The following is a 27,134-nucleotide window of genomic DNA, read 5'->3' on the forward strand; positions in this document are numbered from 1 at the left end:
GTACGGCAATATGAAATGTTCATAGTTGGGGAACTTTTACTATTCATTTTGGCCCACTCATGCTAAGAATAATGCATTGTTAAAGTGGTCTTTCAAAGCTACCTCTTCATTTCATGTGGGATTGTTTTGTGCAACAGATAACTTTGGACACAAATTACTCAGGCACTATATGGCATGCAGAGGCCAGTTTGAATCAACTCATCTGAAAAATCTTAATGATATTTTAATGCAGTGCCAAGTTTCATTCACCTTCTGCCCCAAAAAAAGTTTTTACTGTGGTTGGGGACAGTTGCAGAAGTCCAAAGAGATCTCCCTTCACAAATGACTTTCATTTTTGTTTTCTTGATAGGTTTGGTGGCTTGCAAACCTTACTCTTTCAAAGTATAGAATTACAACTAATTTTGTGATTATTACAAACCCAGTTCAGCACACAAGAAAATAGTTCTGATGATGATAATAATGATAATAATAATAATAATCATAGTAATAATAATAATAATAATAATAATAATAATAATAATAATAATAATACCAGTAATAATAACAATAATGACAATAACAATAATAGTTAACAAACAAATAAATACATGAATAAATACATAAATAAGTAAGTAAGTAAATAAATAAATAAATAAATAAATAAATATATAAAACTTAAGTCTTTCAACTCTCTGTCACCCCATCCCCCTATCCTAACTGATCTGTATCAGTGTCTCCAAACAAGATAAAAAAGGAAACATCTAAAATAATTCAGATTCGTATTACTTCCCACAAAATTAGTATGTGTGTTTATATGCATATAATGTGTGTGCTAAATATAAATCAAATGACATAACAAGAATACTTGGCACAGTGAAACCATGGCTCTTACAGAAATACACTCTTTGAAAAAGAAAGGAAGAAAAAACAAGAGACCCGCGGGTCTAGCGCTCACCTGAGTATCGCAAGTTCACCTTTCACGCAGTCACTAATCTAAATTATTCACAGCTCTACCAAAATTTGACGAGGCATTCTCAAGTGGAAGATGAAAATGTACAATAAGGGCCCAATTTTTTCAAGATTCCTTAATTTGGGGGAATTGGGGCCCCCTGGGGCCCTCTGGGTGGGGCATGGTGCCCAGTTTGATAAATTGAGATCCTGACCACCTAGGGATGCTACCTGCCAAGTTTGACAAAAATCCATCATGAGGTTTTCAGGAAGAAGATGAAAATGTACAATTCAGGCCTCCATTTGGACCCTTCCAACCACCCCCCCCCCCCCCACCCCCAAGAGGGGCACCCCTGGATCTCCTATGAACAAACTTGAAACTACAGTCATTACTGTACTCACTCATAGTATTATCTCAGCTCTATAACTTCTGATTCTAGAGAAGATTTTTAAAGATTCCTTCATTTGGGGGGTTTGGGCCCCCTGGGGGCCCCCTGGGCGGGGCATGGTGCCCATTTTAACAACTTGAGATCCTAACCCCCTAGGGATGCTACCTGCCAAGTTTGGTGAAAATGGGTCATGGGGTTCTCAAGAAGAAGATAAAAATGTACAATTTAGGCCCCATTAGGACCCCTCCTCACCCCCACCCCCCCCCCCCCCTACCCCGGGTCCAAAGGGGGGCACCCCTGATTCTGCCATGAACAAACTTGAAACTACAGTCATCAATGTGCTAACTCATAGTATTAACCTAGCTCTATCACTTCTGGTTCTAGAGAAGAAGATTTTTGCGGATTCCTTAATTTTGGGGGGTTTGGGCCCCCTGGGGGCCCCCTGGGTGGGTCATGGTGCCCATTTTAACAAATGGAGTTCCTAGCCCCCTAGGGATGCTACCTGCCAAGTTTGGTGAAAATGGGTCATGGAGTTCTCAAGAAGAAGATGAAAATGTACAATTTAGGCCCCATTAGAATCCTTCCCCACCCCCTCCCCTGGGTCCCAAGGGGGGCACCCCTGATTCTGCCATGAACAAACTTGAAACTACAGTCATCAATGTACTAACTCACATTATTAACTTAGCTCTATCACTTCTGGTTCTAGAGAAGAAGATTTTTACAGATTCCTTAATTTTGGGGGGTTTGGGCCCCCCTGGGGGCCCCCTGGGTGGGGCATGGTGCCCATTTTAACAAATTGAGTTCCTAACCCCCTAGGGATGCTACCTGCCAAGTTTGATGAAAATCGGTCTTGGGATTTTCAAGAAGAAGATGAAAATGTAAAAAGTTTACGCACGACGCACGACGGACGACGCACGACGGACGACGGACGACGGACGACGCACGACGCACGACGCACGACGCACGACGGACGCCGGACGAAGGGCGATCGCAATAGCTCACTTGAGCCTTTGGCTCAGGTGAGCTAAAAACCCTGAAAGTAAAACCACTCCCTTCCCAGCTGAGATCCTTGCCACATCCTTTACCCCAAGATGTCTGACAGTCTGGTATATCTCAACACAGTAAGGGGTCTAGGTTTGCCTGCGGATACATTTCAACCTGTAACTATCATACTTACAAAATGTAAAACTACATGAAAAAATAGAAACAAAAACAAGAACTAGAAAAAACAATGGAAAATAAAAATCGGGAAAAATCATCTTTGCACTCCATGCTTTTTCTCTCAATGAATCGAGCTTCCATTCCCTATCTGCCTGTAATCTTTTTTGTTTTTCTTCACACTTACTTTTCACCCCATCTTAAGGGCAGCAAACTCCTTATTTATCATAATAAACATTTGAAGTGTGAGTTTCACACTCTGACGTGTGTTGTTAGTAATATCTTTACACTTGTGATTCAATAACAAAGATTTTACCAAGGGCCCAGGCATTGCTTACATGGCACTAGTACTCATAGGAACGTCGGGCCACACAAGTCTTGCAAACATGTGTTTTTAGTTACTCTACCACTATCATATCATCTCTTCCTATTTATCTCTTTCCAGCTAGAAGTGACAAATATCATCACTCTGTTCACAATTTAGGTCTGACTGGAAACATAAAACATAATTTAACCCATCCATTATCAGAGTACTGGCTGAAACTTTTGATACAAAATTGTGGGGGGGGGGGGGGAATGTATATTTATAGTCTGCCACAGTCATTATGATCTCCATGATGCTGCTTTTATTTTAATTCTTTATAAAAGAAAAAGGACACAGCAATGTTAATATATCCAATATTACAATGGTAGGAACATGTCAAGGTTTGGTCACTTGGGGGTGGAACAATGAATGTTATCAAAGGACTATCTGACAGAGCACTGGTGACTTCATTCATGCGAACAACTTGCTTGTACTCGGGGGAAACAATGCTAGAAATTTACTTTGCGGCCAAATCGAGATCTAGCATGAGGTCAGACTACTCCAAAGATACACGTAGTATCAAAATGAAGGTGTGGCACTGACATCATTGATATAATTTTGAAAATAACATTTCGTACTTTGGGGTTTGCCAACTTCAGGTATATTATCATCTGCAGGGTATTATTATCACTATTTGTCAGTACTGTATAAGTGGATATTTTCGTGCAACTAATTTTTCGCGATTGGCCGGGTAAGAAGAGGTTCGCGTCTTTTTAATTCCACGGAATCAAGACATCACGCACAAGAACATATGGCAAGCAAAAATATTCGCATGCTTTTATTTTCGCGCTGGTTTCTGGTTGCGCAAAATGCGCAAAAATTTCCACTTTTACAGTACTCTCTAACAATGAGATCATCTAACACTTGTTATTCTTATTGTTGTCATCATTATCATTACACTCATCGATATAACTTTTAGAATCATCATCATTATTGTATTACTGACATTATTGTTGTTTGTTATTATCATTACTATATCTTGCATCACTACTATTACAATCAACCTTTTCTTTTTCTTGCAAGTTATTCTACTTTGCACGTACGAAGCACATACCAAGCAATGTTGGGGGGGGGGGGAGGGGTGAACATCTCTACAAAGGAGACAAATGAGGAAACCCTACGTACCAGTCTTGCTACAACTAACAAGCTTACAATTAGCTGTGACATGCTTCTCTATAATATGCCGTCACTGATGGAAATAATCAGAGGACTTGGTATCGATCTCTGGCTTAATTGAAGCCCGTCTAGATTTGAGTTCTCTGGGAGTTACATCAGGGCCTTGTCAAGAAAGAAATTAAATTGCTAGAATAGAAAGAGAAACTTATCATTTTCGCATGATATCAATACCTTTCCTCTATGCAGTTGAGATGCATTTAGCCTAGGAAGAGCAATGCGTCAATGTCAGATGAAACTTCCACATGGTACAGCAGAGAGATGTGAAACTGGTTCTATTTTCTCCATGTGAATGAGGCCTACTCCCTTCTTAAAGGTACAAACCACCTGCCGTTGTTGCAAGCTTCATGAAGGAATGATATATAGGCTCACTTAGCTTCAGACAATCCATCATACATTTGTATGGTAAATGTTACAACAGAACGGAACAGCAGGAAAAAATTGGACAGCACATAGTGCCAATTTGTTACACTACAGTGATCACACCTGATGTTTTTTTGTTTTATATCTATAACCCTTTCTTTGTACCAGGTTATTTGTCCAATCAAAAAAAAAAAAAAAAACATATGTATTTGTACATTTTGTTGTTATTATTGTAAGTATAACCATTATTATCATTATCATCATCATCATCATTATCATTACTAGTATTAACATTATTACTGTCATTACTGTTATCATCAATATTATCATCATCATTATCGTCAACATTATCTTTTTTATTGCAATATCAACAAAAATGAAATGGAATGAAATTCCTCATGCTACTCTGTTACTTCTGTTGATTATTCGGAAGGCAAATTTAGGTCTTCACTGATGGGGGTAGGGACTAAGTCAGAGAAGACCGACAACTGATCCCTCAATTTCTTGAGGCAGGAAAAAAGGCTGTCCGATGGGTCACCTCACGCGGAGCGTTTGCACCTCCAAGCCACACGCACAAGACCCCACCTTGTCCTTCCCCCGTATCATCTCAAATTGGGGAACATGTGTCAGCTATTGCAGACCTCATCATATTGGTTTCATATGGATCATTATCGTGCGATGAGAAAACAACTTTTTTCTTTTTTCTTCTTTTTTTTTGTTGTTGCTCAGAGCAAGCTGTTCCCCTCCCCCCACCACCAGACTTAAAACAGGGATGCTCTAATATAAACAGCCATGTGTCTCTAAGGATCTGATGAACAGCACAAACCATTCTTTTGCATCATGTATTTGGAGGTTTACTTCTATTTAGATGTACAGTATAAGACATTCATATATAGAGAATCGCTCAAATGAATGGTCAAAACATCTGACAGAAATCTATATTCTTTATATTCTGCTTCACGTCGCTTTGATTAGAGCTTCAAAGAAGGGATGATGTAAGTGATGGCCGAGTAAAATATGGTGACAGTATCTCGAATGTTTAAAAGGTGTGAAGCAAAGTCCCCTATGTGAAATCTGCCCCTAAGACAACCACTGTCCACCCAGTCCAATAAGCTACAGGCCAGGCAAGACAACCATGGGACCTCCTGTGTGTGCGTGTGACTTCCACCACTGTACTGTACCACCAACTGGAGCGGACACACCCATATCACTTCCTGGTCGACCTACAACACGGCGTGAAGGAACCCAGGGCTCTGCCTATACTTACGTGCAGAGGATGGCTTGGTCCTCACGATCTGTGTAGAACAGAAGAGAAAAGATAGAAAGAAAAATATATCACAATCATAAGTATTGTCTTCACACACGCACACACACATAAAATGCATTAATTATGACTTTCTCTTTCATAAGTTTTATGGAAAGGTATGAAAAATCTTCTGAACGGTGAAAGCTACACTGTATAGGTCTCTCAAAGAAATTTATTGCAGTACTGGTCAATTGACCATGAGTGCCTTGAGAGCATGGGTTGGGTAAACTCAATCTTACAATGACACTTTCTGTAAGTTAGTAGAAGTGAAAGAGAAATATGGTTTCTTGCATAATTTCATTTTCTTAACACAAGAGGCTTGTAATTATTGCACAGCTAGAGGAAATTCTTTCACTGTTACAGTTTCTTGATACCTGGCTTTCTTATAACAACTGTCGACCTGTTCAACAATTACACACAAAAAAAGTTAGAATCAAAGGAGTTACATGAATGTTGTGTGCCTATGTCTCTCTGTTTGTCTGTTTGTGTCTGTGTCTGTGTCTGAATATGTGCATGTGTGTGCTTGAATCTGTGCATTCACATGGGGGTATAGCAGGCTCCGTGAGAACATGAATGCAATGGATTTGTCATCGGAAAGAGTGGGCAGCGGCATAATTTCGGCCTTAAGTCGTCGCGCCCCGACTACCGACGTGCGCCTTGCTTCAGATGGAGCAAAGGAAAAGCTCTCCTCTGTCCCACCGGCGTATTACCGGCCCAGCATGAGGTAAATTGTTTACGAATGTGTAATCTAGCCCAATACCGGGGACTTCCTTGCCCGAGTTGAATGCTTCCGTACGGCTTCCTAGCCACGTAATGGTTCTGCCCTCTATCACTCAGTGACCTGTTCTCCAGGATCTACATCCCTCTCTCTCTCTCTTTGCATGGCCATAGACTGTGATATTCTTTTTTATTTCAATAATCTTTTATTCATTTATCATTCATGATACAAATGTAATATAAGCTGGACAGGATAATATTCCTATGCGTGCACACACACACACTTACGTACACTTTCTTTCCCATGATATTTATTTCCTTTCGATTCAAATAATATAAGTACAAATATCTAACATACACACAAATTCTTTTTCACAGATTTTTCACCCCATAAACTGAAAAATTAAATAAAGATATGATTTTGACCAATCTTTCATGCATGAATGCAGCTTTTCCTAATATGCATACATGTATCATAGGGAAATTGTACACATACCAACATATCCACATAAACAAGCATTACTAAACACAAACAAATATATTCACATACACACACACACACACACACACACACATGTACAAACTAGACAATTTATTCTTTTGTGATAGAGACCTGTAGGCCTATATCTGCACTTAATCTCTCCCAGGCTAAAATCATGACTTTTCAGCAAAAAACGATAACAAAAGCGACACGACTCACAGAAAATTCTGATTGCCGCATAATCTCCCACTAAAGTCCATGAAAATGCACATACATGATTGTACAGTTCTTTTTTCAAAGGATGTATATGTTTAAGAATTAGTCAATCTTTCCAGCCTCTTTACAACTGTCACAGTTTCAAATGTAAGAGCCTTTAAAAGAGAACTTGACTGCTGTTTTGAAGTTGCCATCACGACTAATCATCGCCTGCACACTTTGGTTTCCATGGGGACTGAATGATGAGCTGTCACATACTGTTACCATGACAAAAATTTGGCTTTGGCAATATCTATCTGCACTTTGACATGACATCTTCAACATGATAGGCTCAAGTTCCTGAGGTTGACATAATGACGACCTAGAACATGGTACCAACAGGGCCATTTCAGGTTGTGCTCATGTGTCTATGTTTTTTCCTGCCAGTCACCAAATTATTTTAAAAGGATACTCATCATGTACTTCAATATGACATCAAAAGCCGCAAACCCCTTTGCAGCAAAACCAGAGAGGAAGGCTAGGGCAGTAGAAAAGCTCCTGTGGTTTGATAATGTTTCCATCATGGTGAATGTTCAGTAAACTCAAAATCACAAAACAGGAACTGAGGGGGGGGGGGGGATGGAAGATATGACGGAAGTGATTTCTGTTTTAGAATGCTACTGACAGGACGTATAAAGGTCATATGTTTGTTCAGCACATTTCTGCACCTTTATGCATTCAGGCCATTTTTTTTTTTTTGGGGGGGGGAGGGGTACCTTAGATACTTTCTTGCAACATAACTTCCAACAAACTTTCAGTGAACTGGTAACAGTGTATAGTAGATATATGATTGTTTGTTTACGCAAATCTTCCAAGCATGAAATAGTTCTGTGCCATACTGTATTATTCAAAAGGTAAAATGCACACAACCAGAACACACCATGAGAGAATTCCACAAAATTGCTTTGTTTATATGAATATACACCTTCTCCTCCTCAACTTGTTACTGACATAATCCTATATGAATGGGTAATACTATTCTTCCTGCTTTCCAAAACAGTTAAGTATAGTGCTCTTTCACTATGCTAGAAAAGTGGAAATATGCTGAATTTACTTTAACCCGTTGAGGACGGTTTGATTTTGCTACAACACGCATTTCCCATAGACACCTGCCCGAGTATACTCGGGACTCGTCCTCAACGGGTTAAAATGTTTTCTTTACATTGTTGTCCATACATGATATCACAAAGTGTTGTAGTCTTCTCATCCAGTAGTGGCTGCACCAAAACTCAAAAAATTTGTAACTTTTCAATGAATGGTCTGATTTTCCTCAAACTTCACCGAGGTGTAAGGAAACTAATATTGCTGCATCCAGTCAATTCACATAATATTTGGGTTTCATTCTCTTAAATCATAGGTTTACAGGTCCAGCACGGATTACACTACAACCAAAAATTGCGAAACCATTTTGGTGTACGAATCTAGATCACACGTTTGGTATTTTGCAGGTGGCTTCCATGTAATATTTGCCATCGCAGTTGACAAACAATCTTCAACTTGAGTCCGTTCTCCTATCTCTAGCTGGACTTTGTTTTCGCCTCTGACCAGCAAGACGAAATACAACAGGGCTGCCCTCTTGTTTACCTGCAGCGGTCACTTACAGTCACTGATACAATCAGTTACATAATGTGTGCATTTTTTATTGGCTCAACAAACATCGGAGGGTAGCTATCATACCCAGAATCCTTCGAGATTGTTTGCATTCTCCTGTTTACTTTTTGTCCTATGACTCCTCCACATATTCAGCAGCTCTCTACCTCAGAAGATACCAGCAGTACCTCTTCCACAACATGTTGATTTCTGCAGCACCGATACGGCAGGCATGCTCACTGACGAAACTTTACTACTTCAACGGCTCCCTTACATTATGCTCCCCTAAGAGCCCATAAACAACACTCCCTAACCTATTAGAATTCCTCCACATGCTACAATATCATAAAGAAAATTATATCCTCTAATCCCTCCCCAAAACAAAATAACAAAAGATAAACTATCTTGAACAAACAAACTGCATTATAGCAATTAAACGTAAATCCTTTTCATATACACAGAAATAATGAAAGCACTATTCTGAGGTTAAAAAACTGTTTCAAAAAATGTGACAACCATTCCCTAAGAAAACAATCATAAAAACATCAAACATGTATAATTATATACAAGGGTAGGCAAACATTTTTCTTTTATACTCTATCCATCCCCTCCCCCATCCTCTAATATCATATGAAGCTCTGTTTTTAGACTGACCATAACTGAGTCGAAGATTGTCTGTATGTGTGTGGGTGTATATCTATGATCTGCGGAGCACTTTGCCTAGATGATGGAACATATCTCCTGGGTCGTGCTGTTTGTGATTGATGAGGACACATTACGACCAGTGCACCTGATCATGTGACCCAGCGCTCACCCCTATTCATACATGACTACTTTAGACTCCACTAAAAGAAAGACGCCACTGGCCTTCATACTAATCTCCACAACAAAGAAGTTGTTCTATATATAATTCACTATTAGAAATCACAACCACCCACCCATCATGCTCATCTCCTTCCCTGTCCCCCCCCCCCCCCATTATGAAAAAAAAACACAAACAACAATTATTATTTTCCACTTTCACAGCAAATATTAGACTGTAGAAAGGGCTAGAAATATTGAAACATACTTTTTTTTGTTACAATGCAGCCCCACCCACCTTATTTCTGAATCTCTTTCTCGATACTATGACCCCCCTCTCCCTCCCCCACCTCCCCCCCCCACCATCACTCTCAATACCCCCAACAATATCGTTGAATGACTTCACACAAAAGGCAGATCAATGGATGCGCCTGCTAGACTAGAACAGTGAGTAAATAGCAGAATGCCCCCAGGAATGCGTGGAATGCGATCCTCCTATTGTTCTCTGGAGGCACAATGCCTCACCATCGCCCTTATCAGATGTACAACATGGGGAACCAGGATTGTTTCTACGTAGGTAGTCAACTATATAGCAGCAGCCTTTTGCAGTAAGGAGTTCTTTAGACAGGAAGTGCCTTAGTCATGCTGTCTTCTGGTATTAGACTGCTATACAGATATGTACAGTCTGTCTCTCCCCCCCCCCCCCTCTCTCTCTCTCTTTCTCTCTCTTGCCCCTTCTCGACTTTTCCACCTGTTCACTGCTTTCAGGAACAAAATAAAATCATAAACAAAAGGAAACTCATCTCTTCCATGACTGTGGATAGACAAAGTTCGCTGCCCTTTCTTTTGCCCATCCATAATATGCCCATGAAAAAATGCTTTATACTCTTCGGGAATTCATTCAAAAGCACATTTTTTGCATATCATTATGACAAAACTTCAACCACATAACTATCAACAACCGTTGGAACAAAACATTAATCATACTCTATGTCTCACGAAGAAATACACAGATCAGCAATAATCCTTTTCAGAAGATTTCATGATAACACAGAAGAAACATCTCACCATCTCAGAACCTTCCATGATCCACCTTTGTTTACGAAAATCTTGGAGCATTCAAATATTTTTGGAGTACAGGAATGTTTCGCCTGGCTGGTAACCAGTGAAGTCTCGAGTCGAACAATCGTGGTACTCAGCGAAATGCGACTAAATGGTCATTACGCACGGATTATTTGAGCTTACGCTAATAAAATCTGTGCCTTTCAGTATCTGGCCCTCTGCCATCACACATTCTCACCACACATACTTCGTGATCACTGCATTGCAGAATTCCTACGCCACAGACATTTTGAATGAGATTTCTATTTGTCATTAAATGATGTTCGGACAACTCATAAATACTTGCTGATAAACAAATGATTTATTGCGGTTACAACTGCATCTGGTACACATATAGCCCAATTACTATGGTGCACACCTACAGTAGTCTCATCTTCTTTTACACTACAGAGGAAAAAAAGGAGGAACTTCCGCTTGTTAATGTCTTTTGAAGAGTAAAGAAGTAAAAAGTGCTAGCTGATCGACACACACACACACAAAATTGTATATCTGCGAGAGACATAAGCTGCCGTGCAAACACACAAAAGAAAATTGCAGTACCTCTTTTGGTACCTATTTTGCCGGCTGCTTACCGATGACACAGCTGCACATGGACCGTATGATTTATCACACTGGAATAATCGCATTTGCAGCAATTTTCAAAGCTTTTCTGGCATTAAAATACCACTCAAACTTGCAGAGTTTAGCTCTGGTTAGTTTAGGACTTGTCTTTTAATTGTCCCAGGCACCGAGTATCAAATACTCATACAGTTGAGCAATGAGGTATGACCAGTTCTGGATCTAATATTCCCAATCACAACACATTCTCAACAATGCTATTGTGAAGTTGTATAAAGGCAAGGCAACGTTAATAGTGGCACCGACATTTGAGGGCAAACGCTAAAGCAATAGGACCAAACAGCAAGTGCGTGCTAAAACACCATTACCGCATAAAGTTACCAGGAAATACACAATGGATCTTTCCCTAAAGTAAGCCACCCAGCAGTGCAAATAGTACGCACAGGCTCACTGAATGGGGTGATTTTAATCTAAATAGCTCAGCAAGCTAGTCTAGTCCCTGTCAAGGGGTTCAAAAAATATCTTTTTGAAGTATGTTATCTCAAGGTAAGGTGCTGAATTAAATCTATATCTTTAGATTTTCTTAAAGCTCTCCATTTCAAGTTTGAGGAAGTTTGAGTTGTCAAGTTGATTGCAGCAATCTTAACCCTTTCTGCGCCAGGGACTTTGGACAGTATGTACAATGTTACTGGTTTCCTGTGCCAATTGGCACCCAAAGGAGTAAATACGCCCTCAGATATCACTGACTTAGATGCAGATACTACAGCCTGTATTGGTAATGATGCTTGGAGCAAATGTAAAAATCTTCTTTCCATTGATCTCATTCCATTGAATGGACTCTTGTTTGCAATGTGAATGTCATTTCCTTTAGATATCAGAGCAAAGCATAAACCCAACTCCTGGTCGTTGCCCTTCTCTTCCTCTATGATGTTATTTGTTTTGGAAGTCTTCCGATTTTCTTGTATTCCGACTTCCCTTAATTGCACTGGTCTGATGCACATCTCCAGATGGAGCCAAAAGAAACTAAACAAACATGAGGTTTCCAGCATTTGTTTACAAACAATATTGTTTATGTCACTTAGACTGCAACAGGAATTCATGATCCGAAACATGCATGGAAAAAAAAAAAAAAAGGTCACAGAGAGGTCACCCACAGACCGCATTTTACTGCGTGTCCACTTGTCATGCCTCTTACTCCCCTGGACTGTTTGCGTGAAGACATGGTAGTCGTCTGAACTTCTGGAATCTGAAAAAAATTCAAGGTATTGCGGACTGATTCTAATCATAGAGAACAATTATCATCGCGGCCGAGAGTTTTGATGGCCCTGCTACAAAGGGACAGTTTGGAATGTGTGTGGACAGTTTGTTGACAGGTACCCATATGTAAACTGCGTATTCCTGAGCCGAATTCCTGCCTGGACAAAAATAGCTAAGATGTAGCCCCTTTCCACCGACATCATAATTGTCAGATCCAATCTAACACAGTGATGAGTATTACCTCCCAGCCATCAGTATCAAAATATTTTGATAAGTCTCGAAATATGTGCACAAAGCATCTGTATTGAACTTGTGGCTTTCATTTACATATCACTTTTCACTTCTTGGTCATAAAACATATCTATAGGCCTATATGCATATTAGATATATTTCTCTGAGAACTCTCTAGTAACTTATGGTAAGAACAAAATGGGGAGGGGGAACTTCCATTATCTGTGAATAATTCCCCTGCGTTGGTTATTTGAAAAATATATATATTCTGATAACAATGTGCAAGAAATCATTTCTATAATTTCAATTACAATTTTTTATTATATGCAAATGACTAATACAGTTGTCCTCTATGCTTTCTTCTTTTTTTATATATATGAAAACCTGATAATTTAATCATGATCATCCCTGTCTGGGTGCATAGAGTACCAACACTAAAAATTTTGATACAAATTAAAGACTCCAAGCTGCTGGTTCCACAGGGGTTCATCCCTGCCAGACCCCTACTCCTCTCCACATCCTAATGAGTGCCTCCGGAGGGGGGCACGGAAACGGTGGGCTTGTAATCTCATTTGAATCCTAAGAGGATTTTCACGGATCGAGACCCCGTCTTTCCGCCTTCATGGACCACTTCTCCTGATGCTGCTGTTTTTTTTCCCCCCTTCAATTCTCTCTTTTGGATAGATCCTCACACACACTTGACACTGACAGTGCCTGCCTGCTAAGTTAGTACTGTAACTGTCCGTGTACAAATTGCACACATTACACCTACCCAAAACACCTGCATCGGTACACACTCATATGAATTGACCTCTCTGAGTTTTTCATCTGTCATTTTTCTCTCAAATCCTATCTTCAGTACTGTGACTAGGTAGATCGCAATTGTTTTCAAGATTCTCAATCGCAAATATACATGTTTATGCTTATTATATTAAATCACTCCTGAAGAAAGAAAGTATAACTCATTCATCTACTATATTTCATTCTGCTGTATCTGATCATACCTGCACCCCTATTAATATTATGTTTCCATATACCCATGTATGCAAAACAAAGATATCTGGCACAAATGAGGCATATTTGAAAAGGCTCGCATCTGTGGTTGAAAATGTTATTATCTATTCAGATTACGTAAAAACATGAAGAGCAACACTGTCATTACAATAGTTCTCTCAATGTAAAACTTTTACTATATTCAGAAATGTCATCCACATACACACAACATGAGTGGGGAGATAATGTCAGTGACACATAAATTCAGAAATACATACATATGCTTGGATTCTTATAGGGGGGGGGGGAGGTAGAAGCCTTGCCCAATCTCCAAGACATCACTGTGTTTCAACCGCTCCCCATGAAACCTTGCCCTCCTGTGTCTGGCTACTCACTGCCCCACCCATTTAGTTTCGTTGGGGGGAAACACCTTGTACCAGCCCAACACTGCGTACTATTATATACCACTGGTCCAAGCAGATTGGTGCAGAATCCACAAGGACAACATCAGACTATCACTAAATACATGCATCAAAACACAAAACACACACAAACACACACACACACACACACACACACACACACACACACACACACACACATAAAATCATATCCGCTGGCCCATTTAACCTTCAAGGCCAGTTTTATGGAAGAATATTCATAACAATACACTTATAAAACCAGCACAAAATCACACATAAAAATTGGGTTAAGGGCAGAATTTAGTATTGTATGGAGCAGACAGACCTTGTTGCTACATGTATACCCTGCCTTAGTTTGACTGGAAGAGAGAAGAGGGAAAAAAAAGTAGGGGGAAAAAAAGGTGAGCATGCAGCCAGTGTATTGATTACTGTAATTGTGATTTGGGGAGTGTACAATGGTTGCACGCATGAAAGCAGACAATGGTTGTAGGTTCCGAGAGGTCTGTTTCTCCTAATGCTACAAGGCAGGTCTATAATACCGGTGCAGGCCCAGTATGGGGCTAGCGTGGATCCGTCTGCGACCACGCGGCTGTCCTCCCATTATTCACTGTGAGGGTATGGGGTGAGTCATGCCAAGACAGGCACTGCTTGGAAGAATCCACATCTCACGCGAGGAATCTTTTTCAGGGCGATGTCGGTCATTTGTGTTCATTACAGAATTTCTCCAGAAGGAACTCGAGAGAGATAATTTGAATGGAAATTCAAAATTCTGATAATGACCTTGGCAAAAGCCTGAGAACAGCTACATGTGGTGTATGTTCATCTCCTGTGTGAACAATGTGATATAAGTTCTGAATAACTTATTCCTACTTGTCCATTGATATACAAAGGAGTGATGCACACTACATTCTATGAATATCCTCACCTACAAGATGACATGCTCACAAATATTACACTATAACAAGTTAAGAAACTTTTCTTCTAAACTAATCTCCAAACTTGGGTGAAATTTGAATGCAGTCTCTCTTTTTCCCCACTCTTATTTTCAGTACAGTAATGAAACCCTTTTGAAAGCGACACATGATTGAAGTTACTACACAAGCAATAGTAGGAGAATGACAGTTATAATCATTACATTTCCTTCCTCTCACAAACAATGTCATATTCAGAGCCAAGTTTTTGTAATGTGTTTTTCACTATTAAAAAACATTTGTAAATTTAGATAGAACTGTTTATTAAACATTAAAGACAGGGTGCTGGTGGGCCAAGACTACGCCAGACATCCAACAGTCTGGGTGCTCAAACTTGACTCCAAACATTCCAGAGTCGTTCGGTTTCACTTTGCACAATGCCCTCCCATGTTTCATAGGACCAGACCTCGGTCTTGGGGAAAAAAACATTCAAGTTTCCTGGGTGGAGTAAATAAGAACCCACCACCACTACCACGGCAACCAAGGTAAGAAATGAGGCAACGGCTGTCATATGCGGCCACAGTTGGCCGGGTAAATCAACGGGCACAGTCACACCACAAAAATGCTCCCATTCAACATTCCACAGATAACATCACTATTGACAAGAGAATTTACCTCAACAAAAAGGAATGAATACTTTGGGAGTGATTTCTGTGAAAGCCAAGCCACAAATAAGTCAAAGTCCCACAAAAATCAAAGGTACTCTTAGTTTACTTAGTACATGTTGGTCACACATCAAACATTGAACACTGCATGGTCGTCAATACAATTGATTAATCGTTCACAAGTCTGTGATACCACTTGCACATACAAAATCTCATTTGCTTATCTCACATTGAAACACATCATTTGTGATGGAATCAACTCCCATAAGTCTCAAGGATAGCTAAACTCTATGAATCGATAGCATTATTATTATGAAATATCAAAAAATTGCCTATTCTATCCAAAAGTCATGTCAAAGACACCTTAACAAAGATGACTTTTTCAAGTTGCATGATTTACATTCTTACAGGGTAACTTACCCAACTTTCCTTCTTGTTATCAAAAAGATTTTGAAATGCGATTCTTTATACCATTATTGTTGTCTAACTGTCCAGACATTTTAAAATCACATCTGATAAAGTTTAGGCTGTGACTAATAATTTAAATCACAAGTTGACACACTTACATGATTCACTCCTTTGCCTACCATATCTTGGAAGTTTGATGAACTTCACGGAAAAATACATCAAATGGACTTTGAGAAGGCAACTAAAGTGATTAATGGCTCAATCCACTGAACTCTAGAAAAGGCAAACATTCAGATCAGAAATTTTGGAATCAAATGCATAACTGCACAAACTTGGCAGAGTGTACTGAGAATGCCATATCTGGAATGAAAAACAACGCACATTTTGTTTCTAGGGCCACTGATTTTTCACATTCTAAATGTCAATGCGACCGACACAGCGATTCCATGCTGCCTCATTCATCTTTTGATTTACAGCCCACATGTAGACTGGTATGTTGGTCACAGCTCACAAAACACCTAGCTCCATGAAATATGTAGGGGAAAGTGGGGGAGGGGGATCCATAGAACAAAATCCACACCAATCTCCAAACTGTCCATGGTGCCCCTATATATCAGAGAAGAAAGGTCATTAATCAAACTATTGAATTCTCCTAGCTTCCTCCCTCTGGGGAAAAAAAAGAAAGAAAGGACAGAACGAAGACACTCATGCATGTAAATGGACCGGAGCACAACATTCCCTTGTGAAGAATAGACCAGAACAGAGATATGCATTTTAACTGGAGCATACTGTCAAACCAGATTAGCCCCTCTCCTTACATAAGTAACATTCATTTTAAAAAGATGGAGGACATTACGGAAGGCTACTTCTAAAAGCCCACTTTGAAGGCTTCCTACCAGTGCCTACAATCATTGAGTACAAGTATGCAAGCCTTTGATCTGCAACAGAATATATTCCAACATGGCAGCATTGTTTGATCCACTCGCAGACTCAGACTCAATCTCCACCATGCAAAGAATACGTAAGAAAGCAGGAAGAAGAGCCAATGGATGACTAAACACTTGCCAATTAACTTGTTTCAATGTTAGGCCCGAAGCAAAATTGGCTTCATTTAAGTGCACAAGAATTCAATCGTCATCAAAATATCCAACAATGCTGATATTCTATGCAATAATTGCATTCAACCCGAATGCCCTCTAAAAGTACCATTCACAATCTATCTGTGCAAGTCACAGACCTTCAGTCTCCTCGTACGATAACTTTACACTGAGGTGTCATTGCACTGACATCGCTGATAATAAAAATAAGAACGACAAAAAAAAATCTTCATGTTCTTTTCATTTAACCCGTTGATGACGGGCTGATTTTGCTACAACACCCAATTACTATAGACACCTGCCCGAGTACACACAGGACTAGTCTTCAGTGGGTTAAAGCATACTATGTCCGTTACCAGATTCACCCAATGATATAAATAAACATTGCCTCTACCTACACGGTCAGCCTATGTTAGTGGATAATTTCCGCCCGGAGCGAGATAATTACACAATATCATACTTTTCTCTTCGAGGCAGTCTCTATAGTGCTGACAGGGGTTGATCCCTCTAAAACAAACACTGGTGACGAGGGGGGATCCTCTTACTGAACTGTAGCCACTCAGTCTGCCCCTGCGGATAAGACGGAATTGAATATGATCTCATCCTTGCGTATGCAACTGAGATATGGCTCGGATTTTTGCATTCATCACCAGCTATCATTTGCCATTATCATGAGTCATCTATCTCTCGCGCCCCGGCCCGAGATTCCTCACAGCAAATCTTCGCAGGGTTCCACCCCCTGCCATGTGCATGGTGTTGGAAGGAAGGGTAATTGTAGGGGGGGGGGGATCAGAGCCTGGTGGTATGGGGTTAATGCTCCACTCCCTACGATATCATCCTGGTATTATAAAGTACACAACATTAATATTTTTTGTTACTTGGTGGTATAGGCCTACTGACTGGACACATGAAGTAGACAGTGACACTAAGCAGCCACTATTCTGTGTGACAAACTAATAATGATAATAATAACAAAGTCTTTTTATGGTGCATTCCCAATACACTGATCAATGCGCTTTACATTCAAACTTGTCCCAGTGACAAAATCAAAAAGAATGTAAGAACTTTTTCAAATGGTTGTATTAACTACTCACATCTCATAAAATTCAAGCCTACAACACATTGTGGCATAAGATCATACACAACATAAAGATATTTTCCTAAAAGAGACCTTCAATTCTGTCATTCTAGTAGCATTGTAAGAATGACAGTGGAATTCATAACATCCTGTTGCACCCTAGCATATAAGGCCTATTCCACAGAGGTTAGATTATCATCATAAAGAGATTTCAAAACTGTGGTAGAATAGACTCCTTCTGGAGCATATCTACCATTTGTTGGATTATATAAAATATATAAAATAGGCCTACACAGAGAATTTTACTATCAGGGATGGGCTAGTGGGAGGAGACAGGAATCATCCTAAAATGGTGGGTGTGATGAATCCAAAAGCAAACACATCAACTACTTGAGAATTTGTGTGATGATCAACCCTCTTGGATTTAATACCCTGGAATGTCAACACTGCCCTGGTCATCAAGACTCCATCCTCCACAATGGTCACTTTATGGGAATGACCTCTAGGCAACCCCCCCCCCCCTCTTTATGCTCCATTCACTGCTCATTCAAGCAGTGGATGGCCATGTTTTCATTTGCTGCACTCCACATAATGCATACAAATGCGCCAAGGTATGTCAGTGGTGGGCGTATCGTACATAATAATATGCATATAAAGACAGCATCCTAAAGGCAATTGCATTTCTTACAGAAGCTATTCCCCTGGAAAGTAGTCTGAAAATATCACCAATAAAAAAATAAAGGCAAGCTGAAGACACAAGGTTGCAGAGCTTGGTAACAAATTGTGAAGGGGGGGGGGGGGGGGGGGGGGGGGGGGGGGGGAGAAAGACATTCTACCTTGCAATACAAATGGTGTATTTGCCTGTGTGGGAGGCTGGGCAAAGAGCCATGCCTCCTATTCTTGACAGTCACAGCGGACGGGTGCAATTAACTCACTGTTTTCATTTTGACCTGACCTCGCTTTCCTCTTGAATGAACACGTTTCGCACGAAAACCGCTAGGAAAGTGTCGCAGCAAAACTGCCGTAACTTTACTATTTATTCATATTTTTTGATAATTCAAACGGTTATGAAAAGTAAAAACCTCATTTTAACCTATCATTATGTTAACTTTTTTTAAATAACGACGAGAAAATAATCCAAAATGGGGCATAACTTCACTTTCAAAACGGAAAATAATTGTCAGAAATCGTTGCTAAAATTTCACATTTTGACTTCGTGAACAACAAAAAACTTTCCAATATGTTACTAAGTATGTATTTCTTTCCGGAATTCTAAAATATCACATTCGAGAAGTCATGCGTCCGGATATGTCTGGAAATAATCGAAAGTGGTGCACTTTCTACCTTCGTTCCGAGCACGAAATTTCATAGTCATTCGCACACGGGAAGACAGGGTACAGTCCCACGTACCCACATCTTTGTCGCTCTAACGTCACCTGTACTTCAGTGCCGTACGGCACTGCTGTACTCTGATCGTAACTCGTACCGGGAATTCGTAGTTGTAATGTTACTTACTATAGTGCAGTAAAATCTGCGTTAAGTCCGAATAATCCAATGTCAAGAATTTGCAACTGCATTTAAATGGTATCATAGCCGAATATATATTCAAATTTTTGCTATATTCTTTTTAATAGGACAGTTCTGATAACGTAAGTGCTTGTCTTTGAGGTATAGCGAGGTCCCCAGCACACTGCTGTACATTGTACAATGTACTTATCGACACACCGCGTCCCACTCTCATAGCATGCATGTGGCCATTTTTACAATCAGTGGTGTAAAACACAGTGTTGGCACTAATTGGTGTATAACTTTCTTATACACCGACAGATATGCATTATTTTTTCTCATAAACTTACCACCCACAGTGTCTACCTTGGGTACCTTAATGAACTTTCCTCTCTTTTTCTTTCAGATGTGGCAGGCACTTACATGCTTGAAATCCAACACTTTTGCTGTACTCACTCTGACATAGTATTTTTGTCAGAGCTAGCATATTAAATTGTTTATTCCTTTTCATTATTTTTGTTGCTGTTGTGATAGACAGGTATCCAACATTAAGAACTATTATGTTTACCAGGTTCTGCTTTGTCTTCTTTAAATACTGAAATTGTCCAAACTTTATGTTTCGGAGGTGACATTTTCCGTTAACAATTAACCCCTCTTTTGAGTTAGCTGTTGTTCACAATTATAAAATTCAACTTTGCTAATTTCCATCAAAACAGAATAGTAATCAATCTGACTTAACTTTGATCCAAAGATTATTTAATTCAAATAACTTATCATTTTTTGGTGAGCATTTATAAATTTATGTAACTTTTCCGTTAACATTTCTGTCACCTCCGAGACAACAGATTTATGTATTTAATTTTTTTATTCTTGACATCAGTTATACATTACATTTGCAAAAATGTAACATATCCCCTCACATTATCTCTGAAGGAAGGTAGTAGAAATATAGCCTGTTGTTTTCATTTCGGAGCAATTTACAATTTTCCGTTAACACTTGTCACCTCCGAAACAATTGTCACCTCCGAAACAACAAGTATATTATATTTGATAATTTCTCGAAGACAAAGCAATTTTGTTTGATTCTGTCCAATTGACAGGAATCTCTTTTGGATGACAATAGTAGTATGGCAACAGGAAGTGAGAATTTTCTAGGGATTAATAAAAGATCCAATAAAAACTAAAAATTACTGTTTCGGAGATGACAAAACACTGTTAACAAGATTTTTTGTTCATTTCTGTTGAAGAGAAACCATATCATGTACACCAATGGTTTCATTTATTTTAGTAACATAAGTCTCAAAGTGGAGAAATCAACTACCACACTCTCACTCTTTTTTTTATTACTAGACTGTACGTTTTAGGGCAAATTTTCATTTTTTCACTTTTTTTAACAATGAGAATGCACAAAATACACCCATCTGTTGTATATATAATATTGTAATCAAGATCATTTCTCCTGCTTTAGTTAAGTAAACATGTAGATGCTTTCACCTTAGAAGCTTGATTTCCAACAAGCAATTTAGTTTTGAAGATTTACCAATCACAGCTTTCCATGTACAAAGCATTGTAGGTTGCTTTTTCTCGTGTTTCGGAGGTGACATTGTTTGTTAACACCATATTGTTATGTGATAGTGAAAGGCAAGACTTCAGTTCGTTTTCACTATCTATTAACATTTTCTAATACATTTAATATCTACAAAATCATCACAACAAAAGTGACTTTTCTATACATAGCTCTCCAGAATTCCCTTGATACCAAAGTGATACATGTGGCAGTTCATGCATGCCCTAGTCCACAATCTCAAAAAAAAAAAAAAATGTAAAAAAAAAAATCATCAAATAATCAAACTCCACAAAAAGGCCACATGCCTATAGCTGGTGCACAACTTGTTCTTGAATTCTTAGTTGTTGTTTTTCCATGTACAATGTGGTAATCATAAACAAAATTATGTGATTCTTTTTTTAAATATGACAATAATTATTACATTTTCCAAGTTGAACCAAGTGTTTATGACATTGTATTTTTTAAGATTATTGAAGTTTTGTGACAACTAAAGTGAACAGCGGAACAAGTCCCCAGGACTGGAAAGGGAAATAAAAAAACCCCACAAAATTTGTAGTTTTATTTCAGTATAATTTTGATGAGGTGTTTACCTTGTTTTGTTATGTTTTATCTTGGAATTTGTCTTTAAGTACTGGAATTTCAAGGAAAAGAAAATGGTTTCTCAAAAGACAAGTCCACTTTCATATACATGTCGATTGAGTGAATGCAACATTAGTAAAACATATCATTGAAAGTTTGGGGGGAATTGGACAATCCATTCAAAAGTTATGGGTTTTTTAAGTATCTGCGCAATCACTGCTGGATGAGACGACTACGACAGTGTATGATGTCACATGCATACAACGATATAAGGAAAATATAAGTGAATTTCACAAAACTTTACTTTTTGAAAAAAGTGCACATTTCTTCAACTTGCTACTGATGTATTTTAGGGCAATATTATTCACCCTGCCTTCCAAAAGAGAGAAGTCATGTGTTCTTTTGTTATGCAAGAAAAGTGAAAATACAGTATGTTGAATTTTCTTGATACTTTCTCTATACATATCCTTGTACACATGTGACATCACAAGCTATAGAAGTCTTCTCATTCAGCTTTGACTGAGCAGAAACTTTAAAAATCCATAACTGTGGAACGGATTGCCGTACTTTCCTCAAACTCTCACTGATGTGTTTTACTAATATTGCTATATTTACTCAACCCTCATGTCTATTGAGGTGAACTTGTCCTTTTCCAGTTTCGGTCACTTACAGGTTTATTTGAGACCAGTTTGTGTCCGGGACCTTCTGTGAAGTTGATGGGGAAAATTACTGAACAAAAACAAAATTTCCCCTCAAGTTCACAGAAAAGCATTATGCTGCTCTCTTCAGCTGGGAAACACAAACTGTTGTCTTAACCAAACTGTAAAAACCTGTTAAAGATTAGTATGAATTACAATCTCAAACAAAATATGAGCTGGTATCTATTATCATGAAAGAGAATAACCAAACAAAATAACAAGTAAGAACTGAAAGAAAGAGCTTATATTTGAAAATTAAAGCCATGAGGAAAGACATGAATGTTGACTAAATAGTTAACACTTGAGAAGTTGGGTTGTCTCTGTGTTGTGTCACCTCAAAAACAATAAAATGGTTTTTCTTATCTTATACTTTTTACTCTCAAAAGTGACTGTTAAATATGCATGATTTGCAGGTAATTTTCAATCAATTCAAAATGATATGTAAAATATATTTTAGTAATGTCAACAGTTTAAATGAATCTGGTGTATAGAAAATTTATCCCAGATGAACCAAACACCTTTCACCAGTATTATAACATTTGTATGGTGGCTATCAAGGATGATGAAGAATTCATGAACATCCTTGAATTAATCTATTTATAAAACTATGTGCAAACAAAAACGTACACAAGTCAAATAAGAATTTTTGCTTTTGGTATTCATACCGTATGTCCCCGCCAAAAAATTACAGTGGTACCCTCCGCAACGATAACTTTATAAAGATAGTGAATCAATCTAAAATACAATGTGAGGGATTGAAACTATAACTCATTGCCCACACCTTACAGAAAACCCCATTCAATTTGCTTCAGAGGTCAAAGAGAATTGAGGATTTTTGTAGAGCACGTGAGGAATCCCTTCCCTCCAAGTTCTGAATGTGTTTACACATTAATATGCAGTTCCAAGAGCATCCAAGTGCTGACCTTGGAAGAATCAGACTCCTGACATCCTTTATAACAATCCACATTTCTTTGAGATCACTTAACCAAATTGAATGGGGCTTTCTGCAAAATAGAGCTAAGATGTTATGATTCAAGACCCAAAAGTAGATTTAGCTGATTTAATCATATTGGGTGCTATCAATGCAAAAGTCTAATTGTAATTTTTTTTTGAGGGGACATACTATATGAATACATGAACACAATGTTAACATTGAATGTCACCTCCGAAACAGAGTTATTCTTCCCTGGTGTTGTGGAATAAAATATTCTGAGAGTAAAGAAACATTACTGAAATGATCTTACACCCTCATTTCAATTTAAGGTAGAAAATGGAATGCCATGTTTCTTCAGGTTACAATATCTAGCTTATGTATGTCATATTCTTACGGTAAATTAATATTTTAACACAATGTTAACATTAAATGTCACCTCCGAAACGAAGTGATTCTTCCCTGGTGTTGTGGAATAAAATGTTCTGAGAGCAAAGAAACATTACTAAAATGATCTCACACCTTCATCTCAAGTTAAGGTAGAAAATGGAATGCCATGTTTCTTCAGATTACAATATTTAGCTTGCATCCTTCGTCCAAATGGAAGGGCAAACTACCGGTACCCATGCTAATTAATGAAGTGTAAAAAAACACTTGTTCTGTGTGGTTTATCTGCTTGAAACAGGAGTTAATTTCTTGTTCTCGAGTTGTAATTATTAGAAACATTGATAAAAAGAAGAAGTTTTTGTGTTATTGTCACTTATTCTCAAAAAAAGTGAGTGTTAATATTAATGTCACCTCCGAAACATTCTAATATGTTAACTGTCACCTCCGAAACATCCATGTGTGAAAAATCCAAGTTTTAAAGAAATGATTGGAATTTCATTTAACCTACATAGGAAGGTAGCCCTTCTTAAAGACTTGTTATAGTAAGAGTTTGATTTGGCCTGCCCTCCAATAAATAGTTAAAATCTTTAAAATTACATGTCAATTGGTATTTTTAACAAAAATTTATAAATCTCATGTATTTTTTTTTAATTCACTTTATATTCAACCCCCAAATAGTTTTGATTCTCAAACTATATATTGTTGTTAACCATATAAATTTTGCATGGTGAAGTTTGACTACAGAGTTTTGTCAATATGGTGCAATTCATGAAAGCAAAATTTTGCTTAAATTTACTTCAGGTGCCAGGGTTTTCCTTAAATTACACCAATAACCCTTCAGCTTTAAGGTCTGAAATGTTATTTTTTCAAAAATTTGAATACTTTCCAACAGGAATCAAACAGAATAATGAAAAAATATTTTGTTTGAAATTTTGACCCTCCGAGTACAAAAGTTACACCACTGATCGTAAAAAAGGCCATGTGCAGTTTACTAGGCATCCGCAGTAGCCACCTCGCATCGCACAGTAACAGTACGCTGCAATGCATCGACCAATCAGCTCGCTGGATCGAAGCAGCATGAGAAAGTTCATTCATTGCACAAGCGCAAATCAGTTTTTCTTAGAATATGACGTCATTATTCTGGTTTGCTGCTCCAAGATTTCTGACAAGATACCTCATTTATTTTCACTTGTAACTTCAAAAATAGGTCTTCGGCAAAGCGAACAGGGCTACATTTACGTCCGCACATGTCTTATGAATATGTATGTCAAGTTTCATGAATATTAAGTGGTGCGTCCAGATGTGTCTGGAAATAATCGGACGGTAGTTTTCCGAGACAGAGAAACATGAAATATTGAATAACTTTAAAAATCCTTGATCGTTTCTCGTGATTTTTCGTATGTAGATAGAAATCATGATTTTACATTGATACTGAAAGTTTGAGCGATTTTGGTCAATGTATAGCGGAGATATGAGAAGGTGAAATTTTGGTGAAATTGAGAACGCCCGATTCGCACTGCCTCGGTGACGGTTGAAAATTCAAAACGTTTCGTGGGTTTCGGGGGAGTTAATTATAGTCGTCCGCTGCGACTGTTGATATCCATGACAACGATCATTTCTGGCCACAACTTCTGGTATTCCAAGCATTGCCTATTGACACTTCTACTCTTTCAAACAAGAAGCAAACCAGCAATAAAACCTACAATGCTCAAACAACCACTTACCTAAATCCGACTCCCCTCCTAAATCTCATTGAAAACTCAAATTGAGAATACTCCTGTATCATATATATTGTTTCTAATGTTGCGATTGCACCAAACTGATTCTACTATTTCAGTCTACTGGCAAGATCGAGGCTGCTACGCTTGTGCAACAGAGAAGAAGTAAGTAGTCAAGGCACGGTCGACTGCCAGTATTAGTTTAGAGAGCTGTCTTGGACGTTTCTGGATCACATTCACTCTATAATATGAACCCAAATACCAATTTCTGAAGACCTAAGAGAAAGACTCAATACCCTCCTCCCTAAGCCCCCCCCCCCCCCCCCCCCCCACCTCTCCATCCCAACTGCGACCCTCTGGATAACTCAGAAATGTAACAAAGTGTCGTAGGCTGTGGTCACAGTCAGAATCTTGCAAAACCTTCTATTCACGCATGATTGAAAAACGAAAATAACATTGCCGTGCATGTTGGGGCGGGAGCATGTGTCAATACTCATTGCATTTCAGGGAAACGGAAAATGAAATGGCCGGCAGTGATAGTGCAGGCGGATTTGGAAGCGAGTTGTTGGATCTGCCTCAGCTAAACTTAGAAACCCATAACCTTTGATGATGCAACCACAGCAGCGCAAAATTGGACAGTAGACAGGATGAAAAGCTACTGTAGATCTCACTGCATCTCAAAGCTCTGGAAAAGAAAAATGCAGTATAATTTAAAGGACAAGTTCACCTTCATAAACATAAGGATTGAGAGAGTGTAGCAATATAAGTAGAACACATCATTGAAAGTTTGAGGAAAATCAGACAATCCGTTCAAAAGTTATGAATTTTTGAAGTTTTTTTGCCCTACCCGCTGGATGAGAAGACTACTGCAGTGTATGAATAACTTAGATGTCACATGCGTACAACAATATAAGGAAAATATAAAGAGAATTTCACAAAATTCCATCTTTTGAAAAAAGTACACATTCCCCTGACTCGTTACCGATAAATGTTATGGGTAATATTATTCCCCCTGCCTTTAGAAAGAGGCAAGTCAATTGCTCTTTTATTATGCGAAAAAAAGTGAAAATATGTTGAATTTTCTTTTATATATTCTTTATACTGTTGTACGCATATGACTCACAAGCTGTAGTAGTCTCATCATCCAGCGGTTCCAACACAAAAATTTAAAAAATTCATAACTTTTGCATTGATTGTCCAATTTTCCTCAAACTTTCACTGATGTGTTCTACTAATATTGTTGCATTTTCTCAATCCTTATGTTTATGAAGGTGAACTTGTCCTTTAATGAAAGTGACTGCTTAGGGACCTAGGCCTACATAGTGTAAAACCAGAAATATTCGCTGCATGAAATTTTAGCAAATTACCACTGGCATTCAATATATGCAAATAGTATAGACAAAAATATTTACATGCATTCAAATTTCGCAAATCTTGGCTCCTGGCAAAGTAAAAAAAAAAAAAAATGGTTTTAAAGTACAG

The 27,134-nt window shown here is 38.5% G+C and overlaps 1 protein-coding gene across 1 annotated transcript in view; it reads right to left on the reverse strand.

Moving 5' to 3' along the window:
* LOC139736158 (uncharacterized) overlaps positions 1-27,134 on the reverse strand; it is a 140,405-nt gene that overhangs the window by 89,581 nt on the left and 23,690 nt on the right. The window contains exon 2 of the mRNA XM_071646889.1: positions 5,642-5,669. Coding sequence (XP_071502990.1) covers positions 5,642-5,669 — 28 coding nt within the window. The remainder of the gene's footprint in view (positions 1-5,641; positions 5,670-27,134) is intronic.

Source organism: Diadema antillarum, unplaced genomic scaffold (assembly GCF_040938485.1).
Source record: "Diadema antillarum isolate AM-2024a unplaced genomic scaffold, OU_Dant_1.0 seq00000627_RagTag, whole genome shotgun sequence".
NCBI lineage: Eukaryota > Metazoa > Echinodermata > Echinoidea > Diadematoida > Diadematidae > Diadema > Diadema antillarum.